This window comes from Hyperoodon ampullatus, assembly GCF_949752795.1.
Source record: "Hyperoodon ampullatus genome assembly, chromosome: 3".
Taxonomy (NCBI): Eukaryota; Metazoa; Chordata; class Mammalia; order Artiodactyla; family Ziphiidae; genus Hyperoodon; species Hyperoodon ampullatus.
The window spans coordinates 8,287,737-8,312,204 of record NC_136916.1 but is presented as its reverse complement, the minus strand read 5'-3'; the positions used below and the strand labels follow the sequence as shown (position 1 = coordinate 8,312,204).

At 44.5% G+C, this 24,468-nt stretch overlaps 1 protein-coding gene across 4 annotated transcripts in view; it reads right to left on the bottom strand.

The window, feature by feature from the left end:
* The window catches only part of FRMD4A (FERM domain containing 4A), a gene marked incomplete at both ends in the record, with an annotated part of 620,566 nt that overhangs the window by 198,805 nt on the left and 397,293 nt on the right, over positions 1-24,468 (bottom strand). For all 4 annotated transcript variants that reach the window (XM_079698803.1, XM_079698802.1, XM_079698805.1 and 1 more), the window contains one exon: positions 182-247. In XM_079698803.1, the coding sequence (XP_079554929.1) occupies positions 182-247 (66 nt within the window). The remainder of the gene's footprint in view (positions 1-181; positions 248-24,468) is intronic.

Sequence of the window (24,468 nt, the reverse complement as noted above, 5' to 3'; positions counted from 1 at the left end):
CAGAATGAACAGAAATAGCACTCACACACACACACACATAGCACCGTGTGCCCCAGTCCTTACTCGTAGATTTTAATAGAGGCTTTAAAAGTTTATATTCTCACCCACCCTTCAGCTGAATCAAAGTCTGAATTATATCAGTCACAGAAGAGACTTAGAAAGTTGGCCAAAAGTCATTTACCTGTACTAGGAGTTCCAGCTTCCGGTCATCAAGAAGATGTACTTGACATCGACGGCCTTCCGTCATCTAAGAAAAAAGACAAATGATGGTCACCAAGAGTCTAGCAGCCTTTCACAGGTTAGAGGGTCCCCAATGCTGATGTCACCAGGCACATGCCTCTGGGCAGAATTCCCCCTGGGAGTCGGAGCCATATGAGGCCAAGATGCGGCAGGATTGGGTCATTCATTCTTTCAACAATATTTATTGAGCATTTTCTGTGTGCCAAGCACTATTCTGAGAGCTGGGTGTAGAGCAGCACACAAGACTAGGTCCCTGCCCTCATGGAGCTTACATTCTAATGGGGGAGATGTAAAATAAATTAGCAAATGCGTATATAACATAATATCAGGTGGTGATAAGTGTTCTTCAGTCTTGAGTCATTCTTCCATTCAAGAATTTTATCACCGTGCATTAGGGACACAGCTCAGTATCTGGTCTCTGCACCTCTCGACTTATCCCCCGAGCTGATCAAAGGGAGCGGACGACCACCCCGCTGGCAACTGCATTTGATTTCTGTGTTAATCATCCCCTCTGCTCATTTATGACTCTACCCTGTACAGAGCTTTCACTTATGTTACAGGAACCCTGGAGATAAGTGCTCACAGCTGAACTTGACCCCTGACCCTTGTGCCTTCCACCACGAACATATCTGTGTAATAGAAAGAGCATCTTGGCAGGAACTGGAAGACCCAAGTCAAATCTTAGCCCCGCTGATTATTGGCTGCAGGACTTTGGACAAGCCTCTGTTCATCTCTGCACCCCAATCTCACATACAAAAGTGAGTGGGCAGGCCCAATGGGGGTGCTGGTGAATGTTTAACAGTTGGCTTTCTGGAAGGTGAGAGTTTTACTTTGTAGCATTTGCTGGAGCCCTGGCATCACCCTCAAAGGAAATCCTCTGAAGAGCAAGCCTTCTGGTAGATGTCACAGCTGGCCACCACTCTAACCAAACAGTGTCTTGCCGCTCCAAGTATCTTCACCATCTCTGATTTCAAGCTACTGTCAGGACAACACCGAGCGTTTCTAACAGACAGATAGAACACATACCACCTGCAGACAGAATGCCGCTGGGAGAGGGCACGCCCCTTCCCCATACCTTCCCTATGCATCTCTTCCACCTGGCTGTTCCTGAGTTTTGTCCTTTTATAATAAACCAGTAATCTAGTAAGTTAAAAACAAAACAAAACAAAACAAAAACCAATACACACTACCTCAAGAGTGCAGACGCTAGCAAAGGACAGTAAAATAATTAGGAAGCGGATTGATTTACGTAGTTATTATCGTATTTATTACCCTTGTTTTTAATATAATTTATTTAACTGTAAGTTTATATAATTTAGTGTTAATAATGCCTATGTTTTACAAGTGGAGCACAAAATTCCTGAAAATATAACAACTGGTGCTCATGAGCTGCCCCAGTACAGCTGCCAGGACCAGAAGACCCAAGGACTCCTTTCGGTCCTTGGATTTTTATATGACTGTAGCCCCCACTGAAGCCACCTTCTTCTTCCCCAGCTACCAGCCACTTCATGCAGATCCAAAGGAAGGATGCACATGGGCTGATTCCGGCCCTGCCTCACTACATGGGCATCAGAGTCCCTTTTCCTGGAAGCGTCTTCTCCAGGAAACACGCAGAAGGTGGCCTCTTCTCTTCTTGCCCAAACCGGCTCATTCCCTGATCATCGGCACGTGCAAAGCTGCTGTGTACTCCTACGAGAGAATTCTTTCTCCTTCCCCTGAAGAAGGCAGCGAAGTCATATTATTATTCTTGCTTCCATCAAGTCATATTATCACTCACAGTGATTCATAAGAATATAATTCAGCCGTAAAAAAGAGGAAATCTTGCTATTGGTGACAACATGGATGGACTTGGAGGGCATTATGCTACGTGAAATAAGTCAGACAGCAGAAGACAAATATTGTATGATCTCACTTACATGTGGAATCTAAAACAAATGAACAAACAAAACCAAAAAACCATGGGCCCCTAGATACAGAGAACACACTGGCGGTTGCCAAAGACAGGGGATGGACATGGTGGGGGGTGTGAATTGGGGAAGGCGGTAAAAAGTACAAGCTTCCAGTTAAAATAAATAAGACTTGGGAATGTACTGTACAGCATGCTAACTATAATGAATAATACTGTGACGTATATTTGAGAGTTGCTAAGACAGCAGATATTAAAAGTTCTCATCACAAGAAAATATTTTGTTACATATACGGGGACAGATGTTAGCTATACTCACTGTGGTGATCACTTCACAATATATACAGATATCGAATCATTATGTTGCATGCCTTAATATAATCTTATAAGTCAACTATATCTCAATTTAAAAAAAGAAAACAACTTTTACAAAATAAATAGAAAACTTTGCCGGAAAAAATAATCCATTGGCTTCATCTCAATCATTCACCCCTCCAAGTTCAAAGGAAACTACTATAATTTTAAATTACACTAAAATATATGCTTCCATACCAAAATGTATAATTATTCTTTTAGCAAAAAAGTGCACCCAGGGCTTCCCTGGTGGTGCAGTGGTTAAGAATCCATCTGCCAATGCAGGGGACACGGGTTCGAGCCCTGGTCCAGGAAAATCCCACATGCCGCGGAGCAACTAAGCCCATGCACCACAACTACTGAGCCTGCGCTCTAGAGCCCGCGAGCCACAACTACTGCAGCCCTCGTGCCACAACTACTGAAGCCCGAGCGTCTAGAGCCCATGCTCCACAACAAGAGAAGCCCCCACAATGAGAAGCCCGTGCACCGCAACGACGAGTAGCCCCCGCTCACCGCAACTAGAGAAAGCCCACGCGCAGCAACGAAGACCCAATGCAGCCAAGAAAAAAAAAAAGAAGAAAAGTGTACCCAAAATGTTCAAGTTTCAATAGGGCAGCTGACAGCAACTGCACAAGTACTTTGGATAATATTTTAGATATTCAGCACTTAAGTTCTCATTAGGAAGAACTCAAGATCAACAGAGAGGGAGTTCTAGAGAGGAGAGTGCTACAACCATCTGGCGTATTATTTTGGAATTCCTTCAAGAACATTTATTAACAATTTGAGAAAATTCTCTGAAGGGTGGGGACAATTTTAAGGAAGTTTTAGAAAGCAATTCTGCTTGTCCTGTGCATATTTAAAGCACAAAGTTTTGAATTTCCTTTTACTGTAAAAGGTTAAGAGTATAAACACGTTCTTGAGTTACTTATTCACGTTCTAATAAGCTGTATAAAAACCAAGGAAAATTGGTATCCAAGACATTACTGTGTCAAATAAAGTTCTAATCACAGTCATAAAGAAGAGGTAGCCTATCATTTTCTCAAAATATTTCCAAGCATGCAAAGTGTGACGTGACCCCGAGTTCATACCCATACCTAAAAGTGTATTGTGAGATTCTCATTTTCATCTGAAACATACAGTTCCCATTCCCTTAATCTCACCTTATTTGCTCAGCAGTTTAAAGAAGTAGCTATGCATCCAGATGTTAAGATCTACCCAAGGAGCTTCCAACTTCATTCTTCTCTCCAACAAAATCTCATTACTAAGCCCTGAGGAATTTATAAGCACACTCCCTATTCTAATAGGAAATTTACAAGCTGCCTCCCTTTTGGAAGGCAAACTGTCCCCAAGAAAAGTCAGCACAGAGAAGTGAGTCTAAACCGAAACTCAACTTTGAATCATCACGTCTTTGAAAGCACAACTTTCTTTTGACAGCACAGCTGTGGCTTTTTTTTCTCAAAAGGGAGACCTGTCTATTGTTCTACACAGATGGGAGATCGGAGCAGCCTGTTCTCCTCATCAGATCAGAAGAAGTTTGCCATCCTGGGTGTGTACAGAGAAAGAGTGGCTGGACATCTGTAGCTTTGTCTGGCTTCCTGGGCATAGTGAAATTTTCTTTTGAATACTAACAATTGTAAACAAATATTGCTTTCCTTGTTCTTGTTTTCAGCTGCTCAGGCACAACTGGAGGGCTGGCATCACCCTCAAAGGAAATGCTTTTGGAGAACAAGGCTTCTTGCAGATGTCAGCTGGCTACCGCTCCAGCCATAAATCGACTTGTTACGGTACAATTCCATACCAAGCAGAAGCCTGCCAAGTGCACTGTGACCCCAAAAGATACACAGAAAAGTGTTATTTTGAAAGTGAGGTGTCCACCCCATTCATCCAACTTTGCTGTTAAGACACACACTGAATCACGAAAACTACATTTAAACAAGGAAATGCATTTGTAACACGAGCTTAAGTGAACACAGTAGAATATGAGACGTGTACTGTAAAGGCAGCCAATAAAACTGTCGTGAACATGTACAGGAATGAAGAGGCAAAAATAAGACAGTTGATGTGCTAGGTTAATAGGCTTATGGGTGGTCCCCTATCCCCACCCCTACCCAAATATGACTTCACATCTTTTTTCTTTTTCAGTTAAAAAATGTAAAAAAGAAACTTAATCTAGAAAACTGAAGGACACTTTGAGGTCAGCCATGGGAAACGGAGCTCGAGAAGCTTCCTTCTCAGAAAATTCTTCTTAGATTGCCTATATTTTAACATATCAAATCAAACTCATTAATTTACAAATGAGAATTATGATCGTCACAGATGTTAGAAATCTCAAGGCGGAAAGTCTCACACCTTCTCTCCCTGCAGGAGGAATTCACGGGAGACCGACTGAGACCAGAAAGGGTCCAGGGAGCACAGGATCTGAAAGGCAGGGACTATAAATACCTGTGTTTGAGGGCCTCCGTCTACCAGAGCCTAACATATTCCTGATGGCGGAAGGGGGCTCTGTCCAAATATGACAGAGGAGTCCCCTCTGCAGGGCATCACCGAGAAACAAATAACTACCTAACTAGCAATGACTAACTCCCCCAAAGGGCGATTCTGAAGAGCTTTACATGGAGGGGTACAGGGTCCAGCATGTGAAAATATGTTTTATTAGGAATGTTTTCTCTTCAAATTCAAAACTAAGTAAACCCCATTTCAATATGCTTCTTGTTATCACCTTTTTCTCTACACATCACCCCCTCCGCGCTCTCTCTCTCTCTGAGTCACTTCTTGGATGTCCGCTCTCCCCTCTTCCTTGCCCCTTGTGAAATGTGTTATCTACTATGGTATGTACACGCAGAGGAAGTACTCTGAAGAAATAACCCTAGTTCTCCTGTTCATAATATTTTCAGAGAAAACTAATGCAATTGTGCAAATGACAACAGGGTAACAGATAATAAACTTAGAAAAACATACAATTTAAAAAAATAAAAACGGAAGTACATTCAATGAACACATGTCACCATAATATTTCCTGAGAGTAATTTATACTGGAACTGTTATCACTAAGACACTGGGGGCTGGGGTGAGGGGTGGGAGGGAAGGAGAGACAGGTTCCTAGTTACCACGTGCCTACTTGTTCACAGCTCTGCCCAAGTTACCAAGTTGTGACTCAGATTCATTTTAGAGACAATACTTCATGGGACAATAAAATAAGAAATAGTAAAGACTCATCGGAATTGCACAAAACGAAGAATTCACATTTCCAAAACACACTTTGGAGAGCTGGCAGTGATCCCCCAAACAACCCGAAATCCGACCCTTTAAGACGTTATCATCAAAGAGAAAATGCCGATTTCTGAAGCGTCCAAGCCAAGGCCCAAACCTAGAGACGTAAGTCCTAGAGCACGTCCTGTGAGCGCGGTCCATGAAGCCACGGAGCATCCCGAGGATGCCAGAAGTATGACAGCAGCACCTCACAATCCGCCCTCTGACCCAGGCCATTCTGTGGCTTGGAAGGAAATTCCAGAGACATGACTACAAGTTCCCAGGGAAACTCACTGCTGGGGCTTCTGCTGTTTGGGTCACCTCAATGTGTCACATCCCTCTCTCCACTTCAGTTTCCTCTGCAGATAAATGAGGACCCAAGGACTCATGTAAGTGCCAGAAAGTCACAGGATACCAGAATCGCAATAATTATGAAGCTGTCACATCCAGGAGACGAATAAATGCAACACATTCACGGTGGCCTCAAGAAAGTCGACCCCACAGTAAATGACTACACAGATAGAAAGGATTTCAGGCAAATTAAAAGTTGTTAAAAATATTCATCCATCTGCTGCCCACACCTAACCTGTACCATGGACATACCAGATACAATAGAATAAGTTATTATAATGTATATTTCATACATTATAATAAAAGTGCATGAGGGTCAAGAGGGAGGGGATATGAGGATATATGTATATGTATAGCTGATTCACTTTGTTATACAGCGGAAACTAACACACCATTGTAAAGCAATTATACTCCAATAAAGATGTTAAAAAAAAAGAGTGCATGAGGGGCCTCTGCCTATAACCTTTAAAAAAAGTTAAAGGTATATTGTCCATTTTTACTATGATTTTTCCCTCTGTCTGATTTATCTCAAGCTTATTACCTTTTTTTGTCTCTAAGTGACATCATATTAAAATAAAGATGCTAATGGAAAGAAAGGACATACCAAGTATTAGACAGCAGAAGTCTGATTCAGAGAGAATGACTTGGTCCCAGTTTTGCTCCATGACCTCTGGCAAGTTATTTCACCTCTGCCTTTATTATGAGCCTCCTGGGTTCAGAAGAAGGACACACACAGGCATGTCCTTGAGGTTCTTGCCTGCTGAATCCAGTCAGAACTGATAAAACCCAGATGAAAGTGATTAAATGCGTGGCCCTATTATAAACAAATTTACATGGCAATGCAATGTAATATAAGAACTGAAGGGACTTCCCTGGTGGCGCAGCGGATAAGACTCCATGCTCCCAATGCAGGGGGCCGGGGTTCGATCCCAGGTTAGGGAACTAGATCCCACTTGCATGCCGCAACTAAGAGTTCACATGCCACAACTAAGGAGCCCGTGAGCCACAACTAAGGAGCCCGCCTGCTGCAAATGAGACCTGGCACAAGCAAATAAATAAATAAATGAATAAATATTAAAAAAAAAAAGAACGGAAACAGCCTTGCATTCTTCAAAGCTAGACCCGCTGCAAGTGTGCACTTGATGAGGTCATGAGTGCGGCCAGTGTTTCACTGGAGGATCTTTGGAAAGCAGACTGTGGTGGCTGCTGCCCGGGTCTCTCTGCCTCCAGCGAAAGGAAACTGGGTGTTCTCTGGTGACACAAGAAGAGGAGTCGTGGTGTTGTGTGGGTACTAAGGGCTTGGGGACAGCGGAAGGCTGCGTGGGCAGGTGTGTCACAGGGAAGATCAAATCTGACTCCATATTGGATCTGTCTCTTTTTCTTTAACCTTTGTATCCTATTGCTTTTCCTGCAAGTTAATCACTGAAGGAATGTTGCCTACAGCCTGCAATGCACAGGATACCCCATTCTCAAGGCTCTGACCTTTAAAGGTATAACTTTTCCATTCATAAGAGATAAAAAGTTACAGAACAGAAAATAACATTTGTCTTTTTTTTTCCAAATCCATTAATTGCATTATTTTTTGAATTTTATTTTATTTTTTTATATAGCAGGTTCTTATTAGTTATCTATTTTATATATATTAGTGTATACATGTCAATCCCAATCTCCCAGTTCATCCCACCACCTCCCTGTCTCCCCCACCCCGCTTTCCCCCCTTGGTGTCCATATGTTTGTTCTCTACATCTGTGTCTCTATTTCTGCCCTGCAAACCGGTTCATCTGTACCATTTTTCTAGGTTCCACATATATGCGTTAATATACGATACTTGTTTTTCTCTTTCTGACTTACTTCACTCTGTATGACAGTCTCTAGATCCATCCACGTCTCTACAAGTGACCCAATTTCGTTCCTTTTTATGGCTGAGTAATATTCCATTGTATATATGTACCACATCTTCTTTAGCCATTCGTCTGTCGATGGGCATTTAGGTTGCTTCCATGCCCTGGCTATTGTAAATAGTGCTGCTGTGAACATTGGGGTGCATGTGTCTTTTTGAATTATGTTTTTCTCTGGGTATATGCCCATGAGTGGGATTTCTGGGTCATAATAACATTTGTCTTGTTGGAGGTTTATAGGAACATTGTGACCAGACCTATGGGGACAGCTGCAAGAATGAAGGATTCTGACAGCAAGAAGTCTGCAACAGCCAACCACACCCCTTCCCCTTTTAGTATAAAAGAAGCCTGAATTCTAACCTGGGCAAGCTAGTTCTTTGGGACACGAGTGCATCATCTTCTCAACCTGCTGGCTTTCTAATGAAGTCACTATCCGTTGCCCCAACAACTCATCTCTTGATTTACTGGCCTGTCATGCAGCAAGCAGCATGAGTTTGGACCCGGTATCAGGTGGACCGTTTTAGTCCCTGACTCTGCCACCCTGCAGACCACTGCTGTGTGTGATGAAGCCACAAGTCCTACTGGACCATCGTTTCAATCCTCTCCAGATGGGACTGCAGGGGAGACAGTCAAAAAACATTAATAATCGGTCTCTGGGCCTAAAGTTGAGAAGCAAGGGATAGACTCAGATAGGTCGGAGGAGAGGACAGCCAGGGAGCTCCACTGATGGGCTCGTGTGACCCCAGTGGAGAGGAACTCCTACCCAGAGCTCCTCTGTGGGATGTGGGGAAGAGGGGACTCTTTTGCCCTTCCAACAAGACACTGCAATCTGAGGACAAGCTATAGACATGGAGTCGGACAGGCGCGTCTCAGATACAGAAGGTCAAGGCCCAAGTGGGGAATTTCAGCCCAGGGCCAGAGTGTGACAGATGATCGCTCTCCCCCATCTGAGAGCCAACCCTCTGATTAAATGGTCAGGAGGAAAGGGACACTGTGAGAGCCACATGCAGGGGCCCTGGTTATGCACCATGGACCCCACCTTGGCGACCACAGAGCAGTGAAGCCACTGCAGTTCAGTTAACAGAAGTTAACGGAAGTGCAGGTGAGGCCTCCAGCCCCTGGAAGGCAGCAGAGCTTTCGGAATTACATTCTGACCAGCTGGACACTGAAAGAACGATAACCTGATTGTCCTTTCTCCTGCCGCTGCCAGAGCATCTTCCGAAGACAGGATTTTCTTGACCACCATTTTGAGTATATGAGCAAGATCTCAACCCATTATTCTACCCAAAATACACATATTAACCCATATTCACCTCATTCACAGCACATCTACAGGCAAGCTTTTGCTTTCTACCCAGGCCTAGGGTCCCACAAAGCTTTGGTTCTGCAACCAGAAGAACTAAAGTCTCTGAAGATCCGTGGAGACTCCATGCTACTTGACATTCCATTATTATTGTTATTATTATTTGGAGAGGGATGGGCAAAGGGAATAGAGCTTTCTCATAGGTACAGGGGAGTTTTGACCAGAGGGGGAGTCTCAGGAAGCCTGGATAGAGGCCGGCTGGAAACAGAAGGTGGGAATGTCTAGCCAGCAGAATCCTGAGCAGATCTGGATGGAAGGCCTCAGGGAATAACGGCCTGAGGAGGAGATTCCTGACGGTTATAAAACATTCCTTGTTGATTAGCACTGTGGCCACCATTTGTGAGAGATGAGTATCTGAACGCTGGATAACGAGCCCTCTGAGATCTGGCCTCACCTCACCACATTTGGTTTTTTCAAATGCTCTCCTACCCAAGGCTTCATCCCTGCAATTCCAAGACCAGTCCAAGCCCAGGGCTCACCTGCCCTGGACTTCTAAGTTCTGTTTCCCTGAGGGCCACTCTTACCTCAGGGCCTGGCCCATGCTGTCTCTTTTACCTGGAAACACTTTCTCTTCCCTCATGTATACAAAGGACCATCCCTGCCTGCCTGCAACAGGCCACCATCAAGCCAGGGGCTGGAGACACAGCAGTGACCAAAGGAAGCACCATCTTGATTCTCAGAGGTCACTGGTTTGAGGGGAAGATGGACATGACTTTCACTCATTCTTACAGACTCAGCTGTGCTGATACACATGCTTTCTCCTCCCCGTGGGGGGATTTTCCCACCCCTGGCCGGCAGCTGCAATGCCAGGCCTGTAGCCTTCCCTCCTGTCCTCCCCAGGTCACTGCACTGGGGTTTACAGAGGATGGGAGGAGGGCTCTGGGGCCTGACCACCTGGGTTCGTGTCTTATCCCAGCTTCCCTGGGGGCTAGCTGGGTGTAGCCCCCCACAAGCACTTTGCCAATGTGTGCCTCACTCCGCAGTCTATGAAATGGAGACCATCACCATGCCAACCTCGTGGAGCTGCTGAAAGGAATAAGTAAGTTAACACACATAGAGTGTGCATGGCACGGAGTAGGCTCAATATCACCTTTAGAAGTCTCTAGCCAGGGGACTTCCCTGGTGGCTCAGTGGTTGAGAATCCACCTGCCAATGCAGGGGACATGGGTTCAAGCCCTGGTCTGGGAAGATCCCACATGCTGCAGAGCAACTAAGCCCATGTGCCACAACTACTGAGCCTGCGCTCTAGAGTCCGCGAGCCACAACTACTGAGCCCGCGTGCCACAACTACTGAAGCCTGCACGTCCTAGAGCCAATGCGCCACAACTACTGAGCCCGCGTGCTGCAACTACTGAAGCCCGCACGTCCTAGAGCCAATGCACCGCAACTACTGAGCTCACGTGCTGCAACTACTGAAGCCCGCACGTCCTAGAGCCAATGCGCCACAACTACCGAGCCCACGTGCCGCAACTACTGAAGCCCACGTGCCTAGAGCCTGAGCTCTGCAACAAGAGAAGCCACCGCAATGAGAAGCCTGTACACCGCAACAAAGAGTAGCCCCTGCTCGCCGCAACTAGAGAAAGCCCGTGCACAGCAACGGAGGCCCAACACAGCCAAAAAAAAAAAAGTCTCTAGTCAGGGAAGGTGACGCTCCCCTGAGCAGCGGTGTCAGGAAGCTGAGAGACTACGTGTCCTGCCCTGCAGCGTGGAACCCAGTTTTCATCAACTGCTGCCACTCCCCCACCTCCACACCTGCAGGACGGCCTGGGTGAGGCTGCAGCTTGCGGCCACTCATGCCAGGCTGTCTGCCGCTGTGGCCGGACGGGAGAGGACAGTGGCCTGGGCGGGCAACATCTGGGTGGCTGTCCCCAGCACTGAGCAAGTACCAGGTCTTCACAGAGCAGAGTCCACGGGGCCCTGGTCCTGGGTAAAAGGCCTACTCCACCCCGACAGAGCACCTGGAGGTCCAGCCCTCCCCCAAACAGCAATGGCTGTTTGTCATGGCACGCTCCCTGCCAGCATCCACAGAGAGCTGATGGAAGGCATGCCAGAGCCAGACGAGGAATGGAGGTTTAGGGGCGCCAGCGTCACGTGTAAGATGACAATGATGGGGACCACAAGAACCGCCAGGCCACATGCACAGTCGGTTACTGGAGGAGGAGGAGGTGAAGGCCTCTTGCTGGCAAGGAGGCCTCGCCTGCTTCTCTTGGCAGGTTCAGGGTGTTTCTCTTACCGGCAACTGTCCACAACACAGGTGTCTGCGCAGACAGCCTTCAAGGCTGGCTGAGAAGGTATAAACTCCGAAGAAACAAAACATACAAAGAAGCAGCAAGAACCCTTCTAAACCATCCGACATCCCGCTGTTCTCCTCGAAGGGAGGAAAGAAGAAAGAAAATGACACCTGGGCTTCGGCACATGGAGTTCTGGCTTCAGTGTCTCAGTGATAGAGTTTTGGTTGGAATGGAGATGTTTTTTCCGAAGGAAAAGGCAAATATCTACACTTTCTTTTGTTCTGATGACTGTACTTGGAATTTTTATAGAAAAGGAGGACTGATGGGTAGTCTGACGGGGACCCCAGACTCAAGGAAAATGGTTTTTAAAAGTCCAAAAAAAAGATAAGCTTGACTCTGTGGATCGAAAAGAACAGTTTTGGTATGAGATCTAAACTTTAACACATAAACTTTAAAGATAAAAATAACATAATAAAAATAAAATTGAATGAGAGAGTGAAGATTGTGACATCCAAAGAACACAAAGTATCTGCACAGAGGATTCCCAAAGGTGACTAGATTGTAGTATAATATATACAATGTGTCAGGGGCATAGAGTACATTATACGTATTCTGTATCGACACATAGATGAGAAAGTGTCACAAGTTTAGAGGAACAGAGGGGGAACACTGAAGCTGAGATTTAAAATAAGGAAAGACTAAGGACAATGAAAGAGCCTTTAAAGATACGTTCCAAGCAAGAAGATCAAGGAAAGGAAAGTTTCCATTGTTTGGTGCTAATGGATTTTTGTTAAAAGATGAGCTGCTGGACCACTCAGTTTAATCTACTCAACCAAGAAGGGAAACGGTAGGACTAACGACTAAAAGAATATAAACGAATTGCACCTCTTTCCCCAGAAAAAATCTCAGGTGGTTCATACAGATAAATATTAAAAATAGATAGGTTTATCAGGTCTTTCTAAGCATAAAAGCAATGGATGAGCCAAAAGGGAAAAACGTATAGATTTGATTACATTTTTAAATAATTTTACTCCATAAATCACCATCAGCAAAAAGAAAAAGCAAATGCAAAGTTGGCGGGGGAGGATGACAAGAACTATAATGAAGGGTTACTATGTCAAAGATAAAATTATTTAATTCGTAGATGACTACAAGTTAAGTAGAAGACTCCTAATAGCCTACAGGAAATAAAACTAAGATGCAAATGGCTAAAAAGTTCATCTTCTTTGACAGTAATTTCTCCTCTAGAAAAGATCTATCCATCTTTCTAGTAATCCAGAGAGTAATCTAGTGACCGCCCCTCATGAAATAAGAGAAATGGGTTTAAAGGATTATACATAGTAGTGTCCATCATAGTGTGTATTCATTCTGCAAATGTTTATGGTACATAGTTAGGTGCCTAGCATTTTATTAGATATATAATGATGAACATAATTTTGTTCCTATACTTAATGAGCTTCTATGTCCAACAGAAGAAATACCCAAGTTAACAGGAGATTACAGTGTAATCTGTGTGACCATGGGGTGAGTATAAAATGCAATGAGGCAGAGGGTCGGGGGGACCCTCACTCATACCTGGAGGATGGGTGAGTCCTCAGGTGAGGAAGTGATATCTGAAGACAGGACATCCGGCAGAGACAACCTGACGTAAGAAGAACTGGATGGGAGAGAACGTGGCATGTTCTGGAAACATCAGCCAGGCAGCAGAGCTGGGGCACAGGGTGGTGGGTTGGCGTGGAGCAGTGAGAAATACAGCTGGAGAACCCTACTTATGACAACAGGAAGAAGGAACAACTTATACCAGTGGTCTGAGGATGGCTAAATAATTGATGAAATAGTTAAGTATCCACTGGACAACGTTTCCAAATAAATTTAATCCTACAACGTTTCCAAATCAATTTAATCCTAACTGGTGTAAGAATGAGGGGAGCCTGGAAAGAGGGTTCTAATTGCAGGTGTTGAGGCTCACTGCCTTAGAAAACACACAAGCAGTTGGTAAATTATAAAGAGATACTAAACATAAGCTCTCAATATCCATATTACCCCGCAACGATTTGTAACCAGACACAGAAAGTGTGCTGACCAAATGTGCAGATGACAAGAGGTTTGTTTAGATGGTAGCTTCCACGTCTACAAGTTGGGGGTCATATTGTTTATGGTTCCAGGTCCTGTTCTTAGTTCACGTGTTACAAGTACAGCATCCTGAATAATGAAATCAAGAGGTCTCCTATAATCTACTACGATTAAACTATTTCTGGAAATTTGTGTTTAATTCTGGGTACCATATTTCAGGTAGGACATGAAAGAAAGTGGAGCAAGACCAAAGAAGGGTAATCAGACTGGGTAAAGATATGGAAACCATTTCTTCTCAGGGCTGATGGAAAAGCTGCATGCTGGCTTCAGTGATAGGGACCCTGTAATCTATCCCCCATGCAAGATACCTTTGCGAGTGAAAAGGGAGGCTAACATGGATTCCACGGGGGTACTAGGTATAAACTGGACTGTCCTGGGAAGGCCTGGACATGGGGACTTGCTAATTTGATGATCTAAGGCTAATTTGATGATTAGGTTTTTGTTTTTGGTTTGTTTTTTTTTTGCGGTACGCGGGCCTCTCACTGCTGTGGCCTCTCCCGCTGCGGAGCACAGGCTCCAGACGCGCAGGCTCAGCAGCCATGGCTCATGGGCCCAGCCGCTCCACGGCATGTGGGGTCCTCCCGGACCGGGGCATGAACCCGCGCCCCCTGCATCGGCAGGCGGACTCTCAACCACTGCGCCACCAGGGAAGCCCTGATGATTAGGTTTGATAACTGAATGAGAAGGGAGAACTTTGCTTTGGTGGGCAGAAATGGAATCAATGAGTAGAAGTTTCAAAAGACACATCAGATTTCAATAGAAGGGAAAACTTTCTAACAAGCATCACTGCTCAAAATGGAACAAGTTGCCCTGCCACCACTGCAAGTAATCAGGAAGGGAAAGAAGACTGTCAGCCTGCGATGCTGTAGAAAGGTTTACTGGACTCTGGGGGAAGGTGGATGGACACATTCTAAGGTATGAGCTATGGATATACGTGCACACCTATAAACAAGAATTCCCCCCAAAATACATTCATTCTAATAACTCATGTATTTACTTATAATGCTTCCTGCTACAATATTACACGTACTTTGATGAAACAAACAGTCACCACATCCACTGACTGCTTCAGAAGACTTTAAGAAAATCACACTACAGATGGTAGGCACAAACACATTATTCTACTTTTTCCCTTAGCAATTTCCTTTGTATAAATGTGCAATCAAAAGTCCTCTATTTAGGGACTTCCCTGGTGGCGCAGCGGTTAAGAATCCGCCTGCCAATGCAGGGGACACGGGTTTGATCCCTGGTCCGGGAAGATCCCACATGGCACGAAGCAACTAAGCCCATGTGCCACAACTACTGAGCCTGCGCTCTACAGCCTGTAAGCCACAACTACTGAGCCTGCATGCCACAACTACTGAAGCCTGTGTGCCTAGAGCCTGTGCTCCACAACAAGAGAAGCCACTGCAATGAGAAGCCAACGAAGAGTAGCCCCCGCTCACCACAACTAGAGAAAGCCCGCGTGCAGCAACGAAGACTCAACACAGCCAAATGAATAAATAAATAAATAAATAAATTTTTTTAAAAAAGTCCTCTATTTAAAAACGCAGTGCTCATTGCAGCACTATTTACAATAGCCAAGACATGGAAGCAACCTAAATGTCCATCAACAGAGAAATGGATAAAGAAGATGTGGTACATATATACAATGGAATATTACTTAGCCATAAAAAATGAAATAATGCCATTTGTAGCAACATGGATGGACCCAGAGATTGTCATACTGAGTGAAGTAAGTCAGAGAAAGACAAATATCATATGATATCACTTATATGTGGAATCTAAAAAAAGAGTGCAAATGAACTTACCTACAAAACAGAAATAGAGTTACAGATGTAGAAAACAAACTTATGGTTGCCAGGGGGTAAAGGTGGGGGAGGGATGAATTGGAGATTGGGACTGACATATACACACTACTATACAGAAAATAGATAACTAAAAAGGACCTACTGTATAGCACAGGGAACTCTACTCAACACTCCGTAATGGCCTATATGGAAAAAGAATCTAAAAATGAGTGGATATACATATGTGTATAACTGATTCACTTTGCTGTACACCTGAAACTAACACAACACTGTACATCAACTATACTCCAATAAAAATTAAAAGAAAAAACACACACACACGAAACTGCAATGCTGTGTGGGGTGGTTATGTTTCTGTAGTTGGTTTGTTCTTCGTGTAATTGACAACCAAGAACCAATGACATCTTCTTGGTAATATGAATCTGCCTATTTTATTCCAGTGTCTAATTCAATCTGTCATTTTAAATTAATTTTTTATTTTTGCTTATGTTGTGCTCAGTGGGATGAGACAACACTATTTATAGCCATGGGTCTTATTAAGCAATAGGTTACCACATTTTTATTGTAAATTACTTTGTTGACCTTAAATTATATATATATATGTGTGTGTGTGTGTGTGTGTATATATATATATATATATATGATTGAAATAGAATGACATGACTGTCATAACAGGCACTCAATAAATATTTGTACATGCATTAATAAATATGCATTCAAATAACATATATCCTTATATATCATTTCAAGGGTAATTCCAAACTATAGGTACTATAGAATTTGATTTGCATTTAGTGAGCTATGTTTTAATTTGCCTATTCTGTAGAAACATACCCTTAAACTCAGGCTCAGAAACACACGCATTCTTTGTGGTTTATATTATCTGCGTGATGACATGGCAAATGAGCAGAATTATCACCCGTCTGCCACCAGTGATAGCTGGGGTGCCTTGCCACACAGATAAGAGAATTTGGGCCTGGGCTGTCCCTCCCACAGACAACCCCCTTTGTGTATTATACAGTCAAACTCTCCACTACCCCGAGGGTTGTGAGGGGCGGAAAAGAGTATTTGAGACATCCACAAGCTCCTGGAGTTCCATCCTTGGGTCTTCGGTGACTCTGAAGCAAGGTGGGAGAGAACAGGTGCCTAAGACAGTGGATTGGTCCCCAGGCCACCTGCTTTCAGAGAACCCGCATGAGATACAAAGCAACCACATGCCACTCGTGCCTGAGTCCAGGGGCCCAGTGCACAGATGCCAAATCTTCCAGGCTTGGAAGGAAGTGCTCCAGCCCAAGAGCTGATCCTTCTAAGACTCACGCTTAAATCAGATCATATTTCCAATGGCATCACAGCACAGCAGACCCGGGGCATGTGGGTGCCCTTGATCTCTGGAAAGCCACAGCCCTGAAGGATGGTCCCAGCTCCAGGAGGTAGGAGCAAGCCCTTGCCCCTCCCCAGCCCAAGGTCCCTAATAAAAAGCTCTCCAGGGAGAGCTTGGGAACCTGGACTGCTTGCATTGCGGGAAATTTTCACAGCTATCTTAGACGTCGGCACAGGGCAGTCCATCTGGGCTGGAGGCTGCCGCCTGGATGTTTACATAACCGAGTTCTCTGGAAAGGATTCGGCTGGAGTGTCGCTGGCAGGGACTGCTCGCTCTTGCACGAGCTGTGCTGGCAGATCTCACCCTCCATTCATCTTTGAGGTTTCAACGCTGGCCGGCTGCCCGGGGCGCCACCGCAGAGGCTTCCTGAAGACCTGCTCCCAGGTCTCCTGCTTCTGCTGTGGCAGCATCACGGACAGGACAGGACCCCTTGTTCCCCAGCACCATTTACAAATATATATATATATATAGGGGTGGGGCATCAGGCTAGGAAAGGAAGGGAAATGGGGGGAAGGGAGAGGGAGAGGATTCCAAAACCAAAGGAAAGCTCCCCCCTTCCTTTTCACCCCAGGATGCCTCTCGGTGGCAAGGCTGTCACAGGGTGTAACGCAGTGCTGTAACATGCAACGGCCATGGCAAATGGGAGATCTAAAAACATCCAGGGTGCATCTCACTGAGAGCAGTTACAGAAATAAAGACATGATCCTGGATCTGTAAGTCAAACCAAAAATTCTAATTGGACACAGAACGATTTCTCCAAGCTTTCGGCAGGAGGTAATTATTCTGTTGCCTACACAAAGGAAAAAAGGAGGAAACAGAGCCTACTGTTTGGGCTTTTTCCACACAAGAAGGAACGAGAGAAGTTTCTGCTTGTATCGGAACTGATTAAAAGATGGCAGGGTTCCTGATCTCTCCTTTTTCCTGATTTAACCAGGAACACGGGTGTCACATGGTTTACACATGTCATTCCAAAGCCTTTGAAACCAAACTTGAGTGTATTTTCAGCATACGCTGGAGAAAAGACCTGGAAATGAGTGTGTGATGAGATCACTTTTTAGGGAAAGGCAGAATCTTAAATATGAACAAAAACATGAGGCAGGGATTTCATCTTATATCCTTCATAGTGTCCAGCATGGAGCTTGAAACACACAAAACTCTTGGGAAGTATGATTGGTTGAAAATACGCAGTTACAATTCTTGACTGTGGTGATGGTTTCACAGGTGTGGATATATGTCAAAGCTCATCAAATGGTACACTTTAAACACGTGCACCTTACTGTGCGTCAACGATACACATCAATAAATCCATTTAAAATATGAGAGAGTCACTCCTTTCACGCATCAAAAAAGGGACAGATCATCAGGATGATCTGAAAAGTCCAATTTGTTTTTGTTGTTGCTGTTACGTTCCTGAATTTTATTATAGCCACGTCTGGTGTACACACACCACACACTTGGAACCTAAGGAACGTTCGTTGAGTGAATAAGTGACCGAAGAGTGCAATGTATGGAGCCGTACATCTCAGCAGAGTTCTTCACACTTTGAGGAGAAATTACTTCATTTTTTATATCTTATATATATATATATATATATAATATATATATATACATATTGTGTGTGTGTGTGTGTGTGTGTGTGTGTGTGTGTGTGGTACACAGGCCTCTCACTGTTGTGGCCTCTCCCGTTGCAGAGCACAGGCTCCGGACGCGCAGGCTCAGCGGCCATGGCTCACGGGCCCAGCCGCTCCACGGCATGTGGGATCTTCCCAGACCGGGGCACGAACCCGTGTCCCCTGCATCGGCAGGCAGACTCTCAACCACTGTGCCACCAGGGAAGCCCCCTATATCTTATATTTTTAAAATCTGAAGTGTGCATTGGATTTATGGTGTTTCTCAGATGTTGTCATATCCAGGACTGAGCCACAAAGTCTTTAAATATCAACTCTACCTGGCTGAGTCCCACTTCGCATCTCTGCCTGGAATTTCTCCTTCCCCAGGCCTGTATATGACATACGTAAAGCTGCCCATTCAGCGTCTCCTTCTGGATAGCTGTTAAATACGTCAAACTCAAAGAGAATTACTGACCTACCTTCTTCTGCAAACCATCTCCACCCGCAGCTTCCACCTCTCAGCTCACAGCCATTCCAGCTCTGCATCACCATGTTCTGTCCTCTGACATCCCGCTTCCAACTCACCAGAAAATCTCAGAGTATCCAGACCCTGGACCCTTGTCATCACCTCCACTTTATCACTTGCCCCATTCCTGCAGTGGCCAGCCAAGTGGCACCCCTGCGCTTCCCTCTGCCTGTCTTGCAGTCTGGTCCCCACACAGCACCCAAACCGTCCCTGTGCAGTCCAAGTGGGATCAGGGTGCCGCCCATGTCCACACTCTCCAGTGGTAAGTCTCATTTCCCCCAGTGCAGAAGCCTTCAAGGCCCCACGTGACTCCTACCTTTATAACCCCTCACTCAGTCTGCTGTTCCACCCTCATCTCCTTGCTGTTCCCTACAGGTCACTCTTCTGCCCGGGGCCTGTGATGAGCTCCTTCCTCTGTCTGGAATGTTCCCCCGGACACCCACATGACTCACCTCTTCACTTCCTTCAAAGCTTTGCATATCACCTTTCCATAACGTCTCCTCTGACTTCTGAATTTAAAATAGCAACCTTGGGGGTTTCCCTGGTGGCGCAGTGGTTGAGAATCTGCCTGCTAATGCAGGGGACACGGGTTCGAGCCCTGGTCTGGGAAGATCCCACATGCCGCGGAGCAACTAGGCCCGTGAGCCACAACTACTGAGCCTGCGCATCTGGAGTCTGTGCTCCGCAACGAGAGAGGCCGCGATAGTGAGAGGCCTGCACACCACAATGAAGAGTGGCCCCCGCTTGCCACAACTAGAGAAAGCCCTGGCACAGAAATGAAGACCCAACACAGCAAAAATAAATAAATTAATTAATAAAGTCCTACCCCCAACATCTTCTTTAAATAAATAAATAAATAAATAGCAACCTTGCCATACTTCCCAGCCTCTGCTTTATTTTTCTTACAGCAATTACCACCTTCTAGCACACTATATAATTTACTTATTTATTATGTGTCTTGCCTGCCTCTTCCTCGTAGAGTGCAAGCTCCATGAGGGCAAGAAGTTTGGTTCGTTTTGTTTGCTGACACATTCCTGGGACTGAAGAGGCACATGAGTAAGTGCATGAGTCAGAATGATTGGCTGACTCACCAACTGACTGAATGAAGGAATAAATGAAGGAACTGCATGCGCAGGCACGTTCTGCCATTCTGCCAGCTGGGGTGCAAGGCTCACCATCATATAAAGGATGCTAGCTGTGCTGCACCATCCTTGCTGTCTTACTGTTTACTCTTTGACACAGACACGTGCAGACAGAGAAGGGCTGACAGACAGGTAAGGACACCAGGCTTAAGCAGGAAAAAAAAAAAAAAAAAAAAAACAGTTCCAGCTATATGCAAGCAAGGAAAGAAATGAGACACCACAATATGTGACAATCACTCATTCATGTTTCTGAGCACCCACCAAATGCCGGGCATAATATAAGGTGCTTCAGAATCAGACAACTAAGTGCACCCACTATGGAGAACAGTATGGAGCTTCAAAAAACTAAAAAGAGAACTATTATATGATCCTGCAATCCCACTCCTGGGCATGTATCTGGGGAAAACTCTAATTCGAAAAGATACATGCACCTCGATGTTCACAGCAGCACTATTTACAATAGCCAAGACATGGAAGCAACCCCAATGTCCAATGTTCATAGCAGCACTATTTACAACAGCTGACTCACCAACTGGAAGCAACCCAAATGTCCACTGAGAGATGAACGGATAAAGAAGATGTGGTGTGTGTGTGTGTGTGTATATATATATATATATAAAAAAATAAAGTGGAATATTACTCAGTCATGAAAAAGAATGAAATAATGCCATTGGCAGCAACATGGATGGACCTAGAGATTATCATACTGAGTGAAGTAAGCCAGACAGAGAAAGACAAATACCTTACGATATCACTTCTATGTGGAATCTAAAAAAAATGATACAAAAGAACTTATTTACAAAATAGAAACAGACTCAAAGACAAAGAAAACAAACTTACGGTTACCAAAGGGGAAAGGGAGGAGGGATAAATTAGGAGTTTGGGATGAACAGAGACAAACGAGTATACATAAAAGAGATAAACAACAAGGTCCTACTTGTTGGGAACTATATTCAATATATATATTCAATATCTTATAATGACCTATCATGGAAAAGAATCAGAAAAAAATGTGTATATGCGTATATACATATCTGAATTGCTTTGCTGTACACCAGAAACTAATACAATATTGCAATCAACTATAATTAAATTTAAAAAATAAAGACATTCTCCTTCCCTTAGAAGCTACAGTGAGAGACATACACATTAACAGGTCATTCGAATCTGAGATCAAACTGGAACAGCGACCTGGTGAGATTCCTGTGGGAGAACAGAGGAGGATGACTCGCTCCACTTGGAGGGACAGGGGGAGGTAACGCTGCAGGCTGGAACTGAAGAACGAGCAGGGGTGCCCGACAGACAAGGGACAGGACAGGCCTCTTAATCTGAAGGGTGAGTATTTGCAAGAAGCTGACGTCCAGCAAAGGTCAAATGTGCACAGGGAAAGGCAAGGGTGTGTGGTGGTGTATGCACAACAGACTGAGTATCTGTGTCCCCCACCAGAATCCATATGCTAAATCCTAACTCCCAATGTGATGGTATCAGGAGGTGGGATATTCGGGAGGTGATGAGGTCATGAGGGTGGACCCCACATGAGTGGGATTAGTGCCCTTAGAAAAGGAGCTCCAGAGAGCTCCCTTGCCCCATCTCACTGTTTGGCGACACAGTGAGAAGGCACCATTCATCAACCAGGAAGCGGGTCCTCAGAAGATACCACATCTGCTGGTGTCTTGACTCCCCAGCCCCCGGAAGAGTGAGAAATAAATGTCTGTTATTTATAAGCCACCAAGTATTTTGTTATGGTTGCCTGAACAGACCAAGACAGTGTATGAAGGATAGTGTGAGAGAAGAAGTTTAAGAAATAAGAAGCTACCAGGTTGTGGTGAGGCCTTTTATTCCATGTCAAGGGCTGTGGTCTCCAGGGAATGAAGGGGGGCGGCAAGGAGAGGCAGACAGAGGGGATGCCTGTGTGCGTGCTTGCGGGTGCGTGTGCGTGTGTGTGTGCGTGTGTGCAGTAGGATGGTGGTAAAGGGATAAGTGGTGATCATTTTACAATAACTCAGAAAAGGAAGAAGAAACCTTGAATCATGGCAGTGGCAGTCAGCACCTCACCCCAAAAGAACTTGGGAAGAAAACATAGGAATAAGGCTTTGGAGAAATTGATGGTAAAAGGCCAGAAGAGTTTGATGCTAGTAATGTAGCAAAGAGGAAGACTGAGGAGACATGGTGAGTCATTTATCACAGGACAATGATTTTTAAGCCTTAGGAGGAAGAGGAACAGGGTAATCAAAAAACCACAGGTGGAACTAGTAATAACAAAGGGAAACTCAGCAAAGCATTGGCTGACTCTGGACTACTAGCAGAATGAGGTTCCTTTGGGGAATTGTATTTACTGAACATTGATAACTAGCCAAACAGAGACTCAGCTGTTTCAAAGCCAGTCTGACTGGCAATCTCACCAGGGAGGGTCTGATGGGAAAGGGCAGGCAAATGCTGTGCTATTTCATCATCACCTTCTAGGCAACAGAGAAAGCCGCAGTAACACGAGCTTTCCCGCTCTCACCTCTTCCCCAAACAAGAAGCAAGGATGCTCACACATTAACTGTTTTCTATTTCCAGTATAAAACCCAAAGTCACAGTACAAAATTTATAGTTTTCAGATTTTTTTCAGTTTGGTTTTGTTCGTTCTTTAGGAGTGTGATCAGTCCTACCGGCAAGACAAAAAGAACTTAGTCCTTTAAAACAACCAAAGGACTGTGGTTTGGGATATTATTCTTGGATATTATTATCAAGATATATTTGAGTATCTTTCCAAGATATCTGTATCTAAAGGGCACAAAATCTGCATTGATAAAGTTATAACCTTAGGAACAGGAGGGCAGGGAAACTAAACCGTCGTGCGTGAGCGAAACCACATATTCCACAATAAAGATGGAACCACAAACAAATACCAGTTTACAATTTCTGCATAAAATGACAGACACACTCCACCCTGTCTAGGCAAACGAAGCCTATAAGCTGTCCCTGAAGATCCACCTAAAATATATCCTTGTTCTGGATGTGGCTATTATGTTCTATAAATACTTTGCTTGTTTTTACATTTGTTTAATGCTTTTATTCTGCTGCCCATGTGTGTGCCTGTTTAATCCGTCTCCAGAAGATGGACCATCTCTCATTCTAATTTATTTTATTTAACACTTTGAAGGTTATTAGGTGCTTAGATAATTTTTGATGAATATTCTGCAAATTGGCATGTTGATTTCTCCTACTGTGAGGAAACTCTCCCAGTATTTTCAGAGCGGTCAGATGGTGCGTGCAATTAATAAAACTCACACAAACATCTGGTACACTCAGGTTCTAGGCTTATTTCTTCCATTCACTCGGTGCGTTAAGTACTTGGGTGAAATATAAATAAGAAAACTGGAGGTGAAAATCTTTCTAATTGTTGACCATGAATGGAAAATAACCAAAAATTTTATATACTGATTGGATTGTTGCCTTTGTTGTTAAGAAACAGATGGCATAAACAGGCACATAAAAAGATGCTCCACATCGCTGATATGAGAGAAATGCAAATCAAAACTACAATGAGGGGACTTGCCTGGTGGTGCAGTGGTTAAGAATCCGCCTGCCAATGCAGGGGACACGGGTTCGAGCCCTGGTCTGGGAAGATCCCACATGCCGCGGAGCAACTAAGCCCGTGTGCCACAACTACTGAGCCTGCGCTCTAGAACCCGTGAGCCACAACTACTGAGCCCATGTGCCACAACTACTGAAGCCCGCGTGCCTAGAACCCACGCTCTGCAACAAGAGAAGCCACTGCAATGGGATGCCCGTGTACTGCAACGAAGAGTAACCCCCGCTCGCCACAACTAAAGAAAGCCCGCACGCAGCAATGAAGACCCAACTCACTCAAAAATAAAATAAACAAAATAAATAAATTTATTTTTTAAAAAACCCCAAAACTACAATGAGATATCACCTCACACCAGTCAGAATGGCCATTATCAAAAAATCTACAAACAATAAATGCTGGAGAGGGTGTGGAGAAAAGGGAACCCTCCTACACTGTTTGTGGGAATGTAAATTGGTACAGCTGCTATGGAGAACAGTACTAAGGTCCCTTAAAAAACTACCATATGACCCAGCAATCCCACTCCTGGGCATAAAGCCAGAGAAAAACTTCATTCAAAAGTATACATGCACCCCAGTGTTCACTGCAGCACTATTTACAATAGCCAGGACATGGAAGCAACCTAAATGTCCACCGACAGATGAATGGATAAAGAAGATGTGGTGTGTGTGTGTGTGTGTGTGTGTGTGTATATAT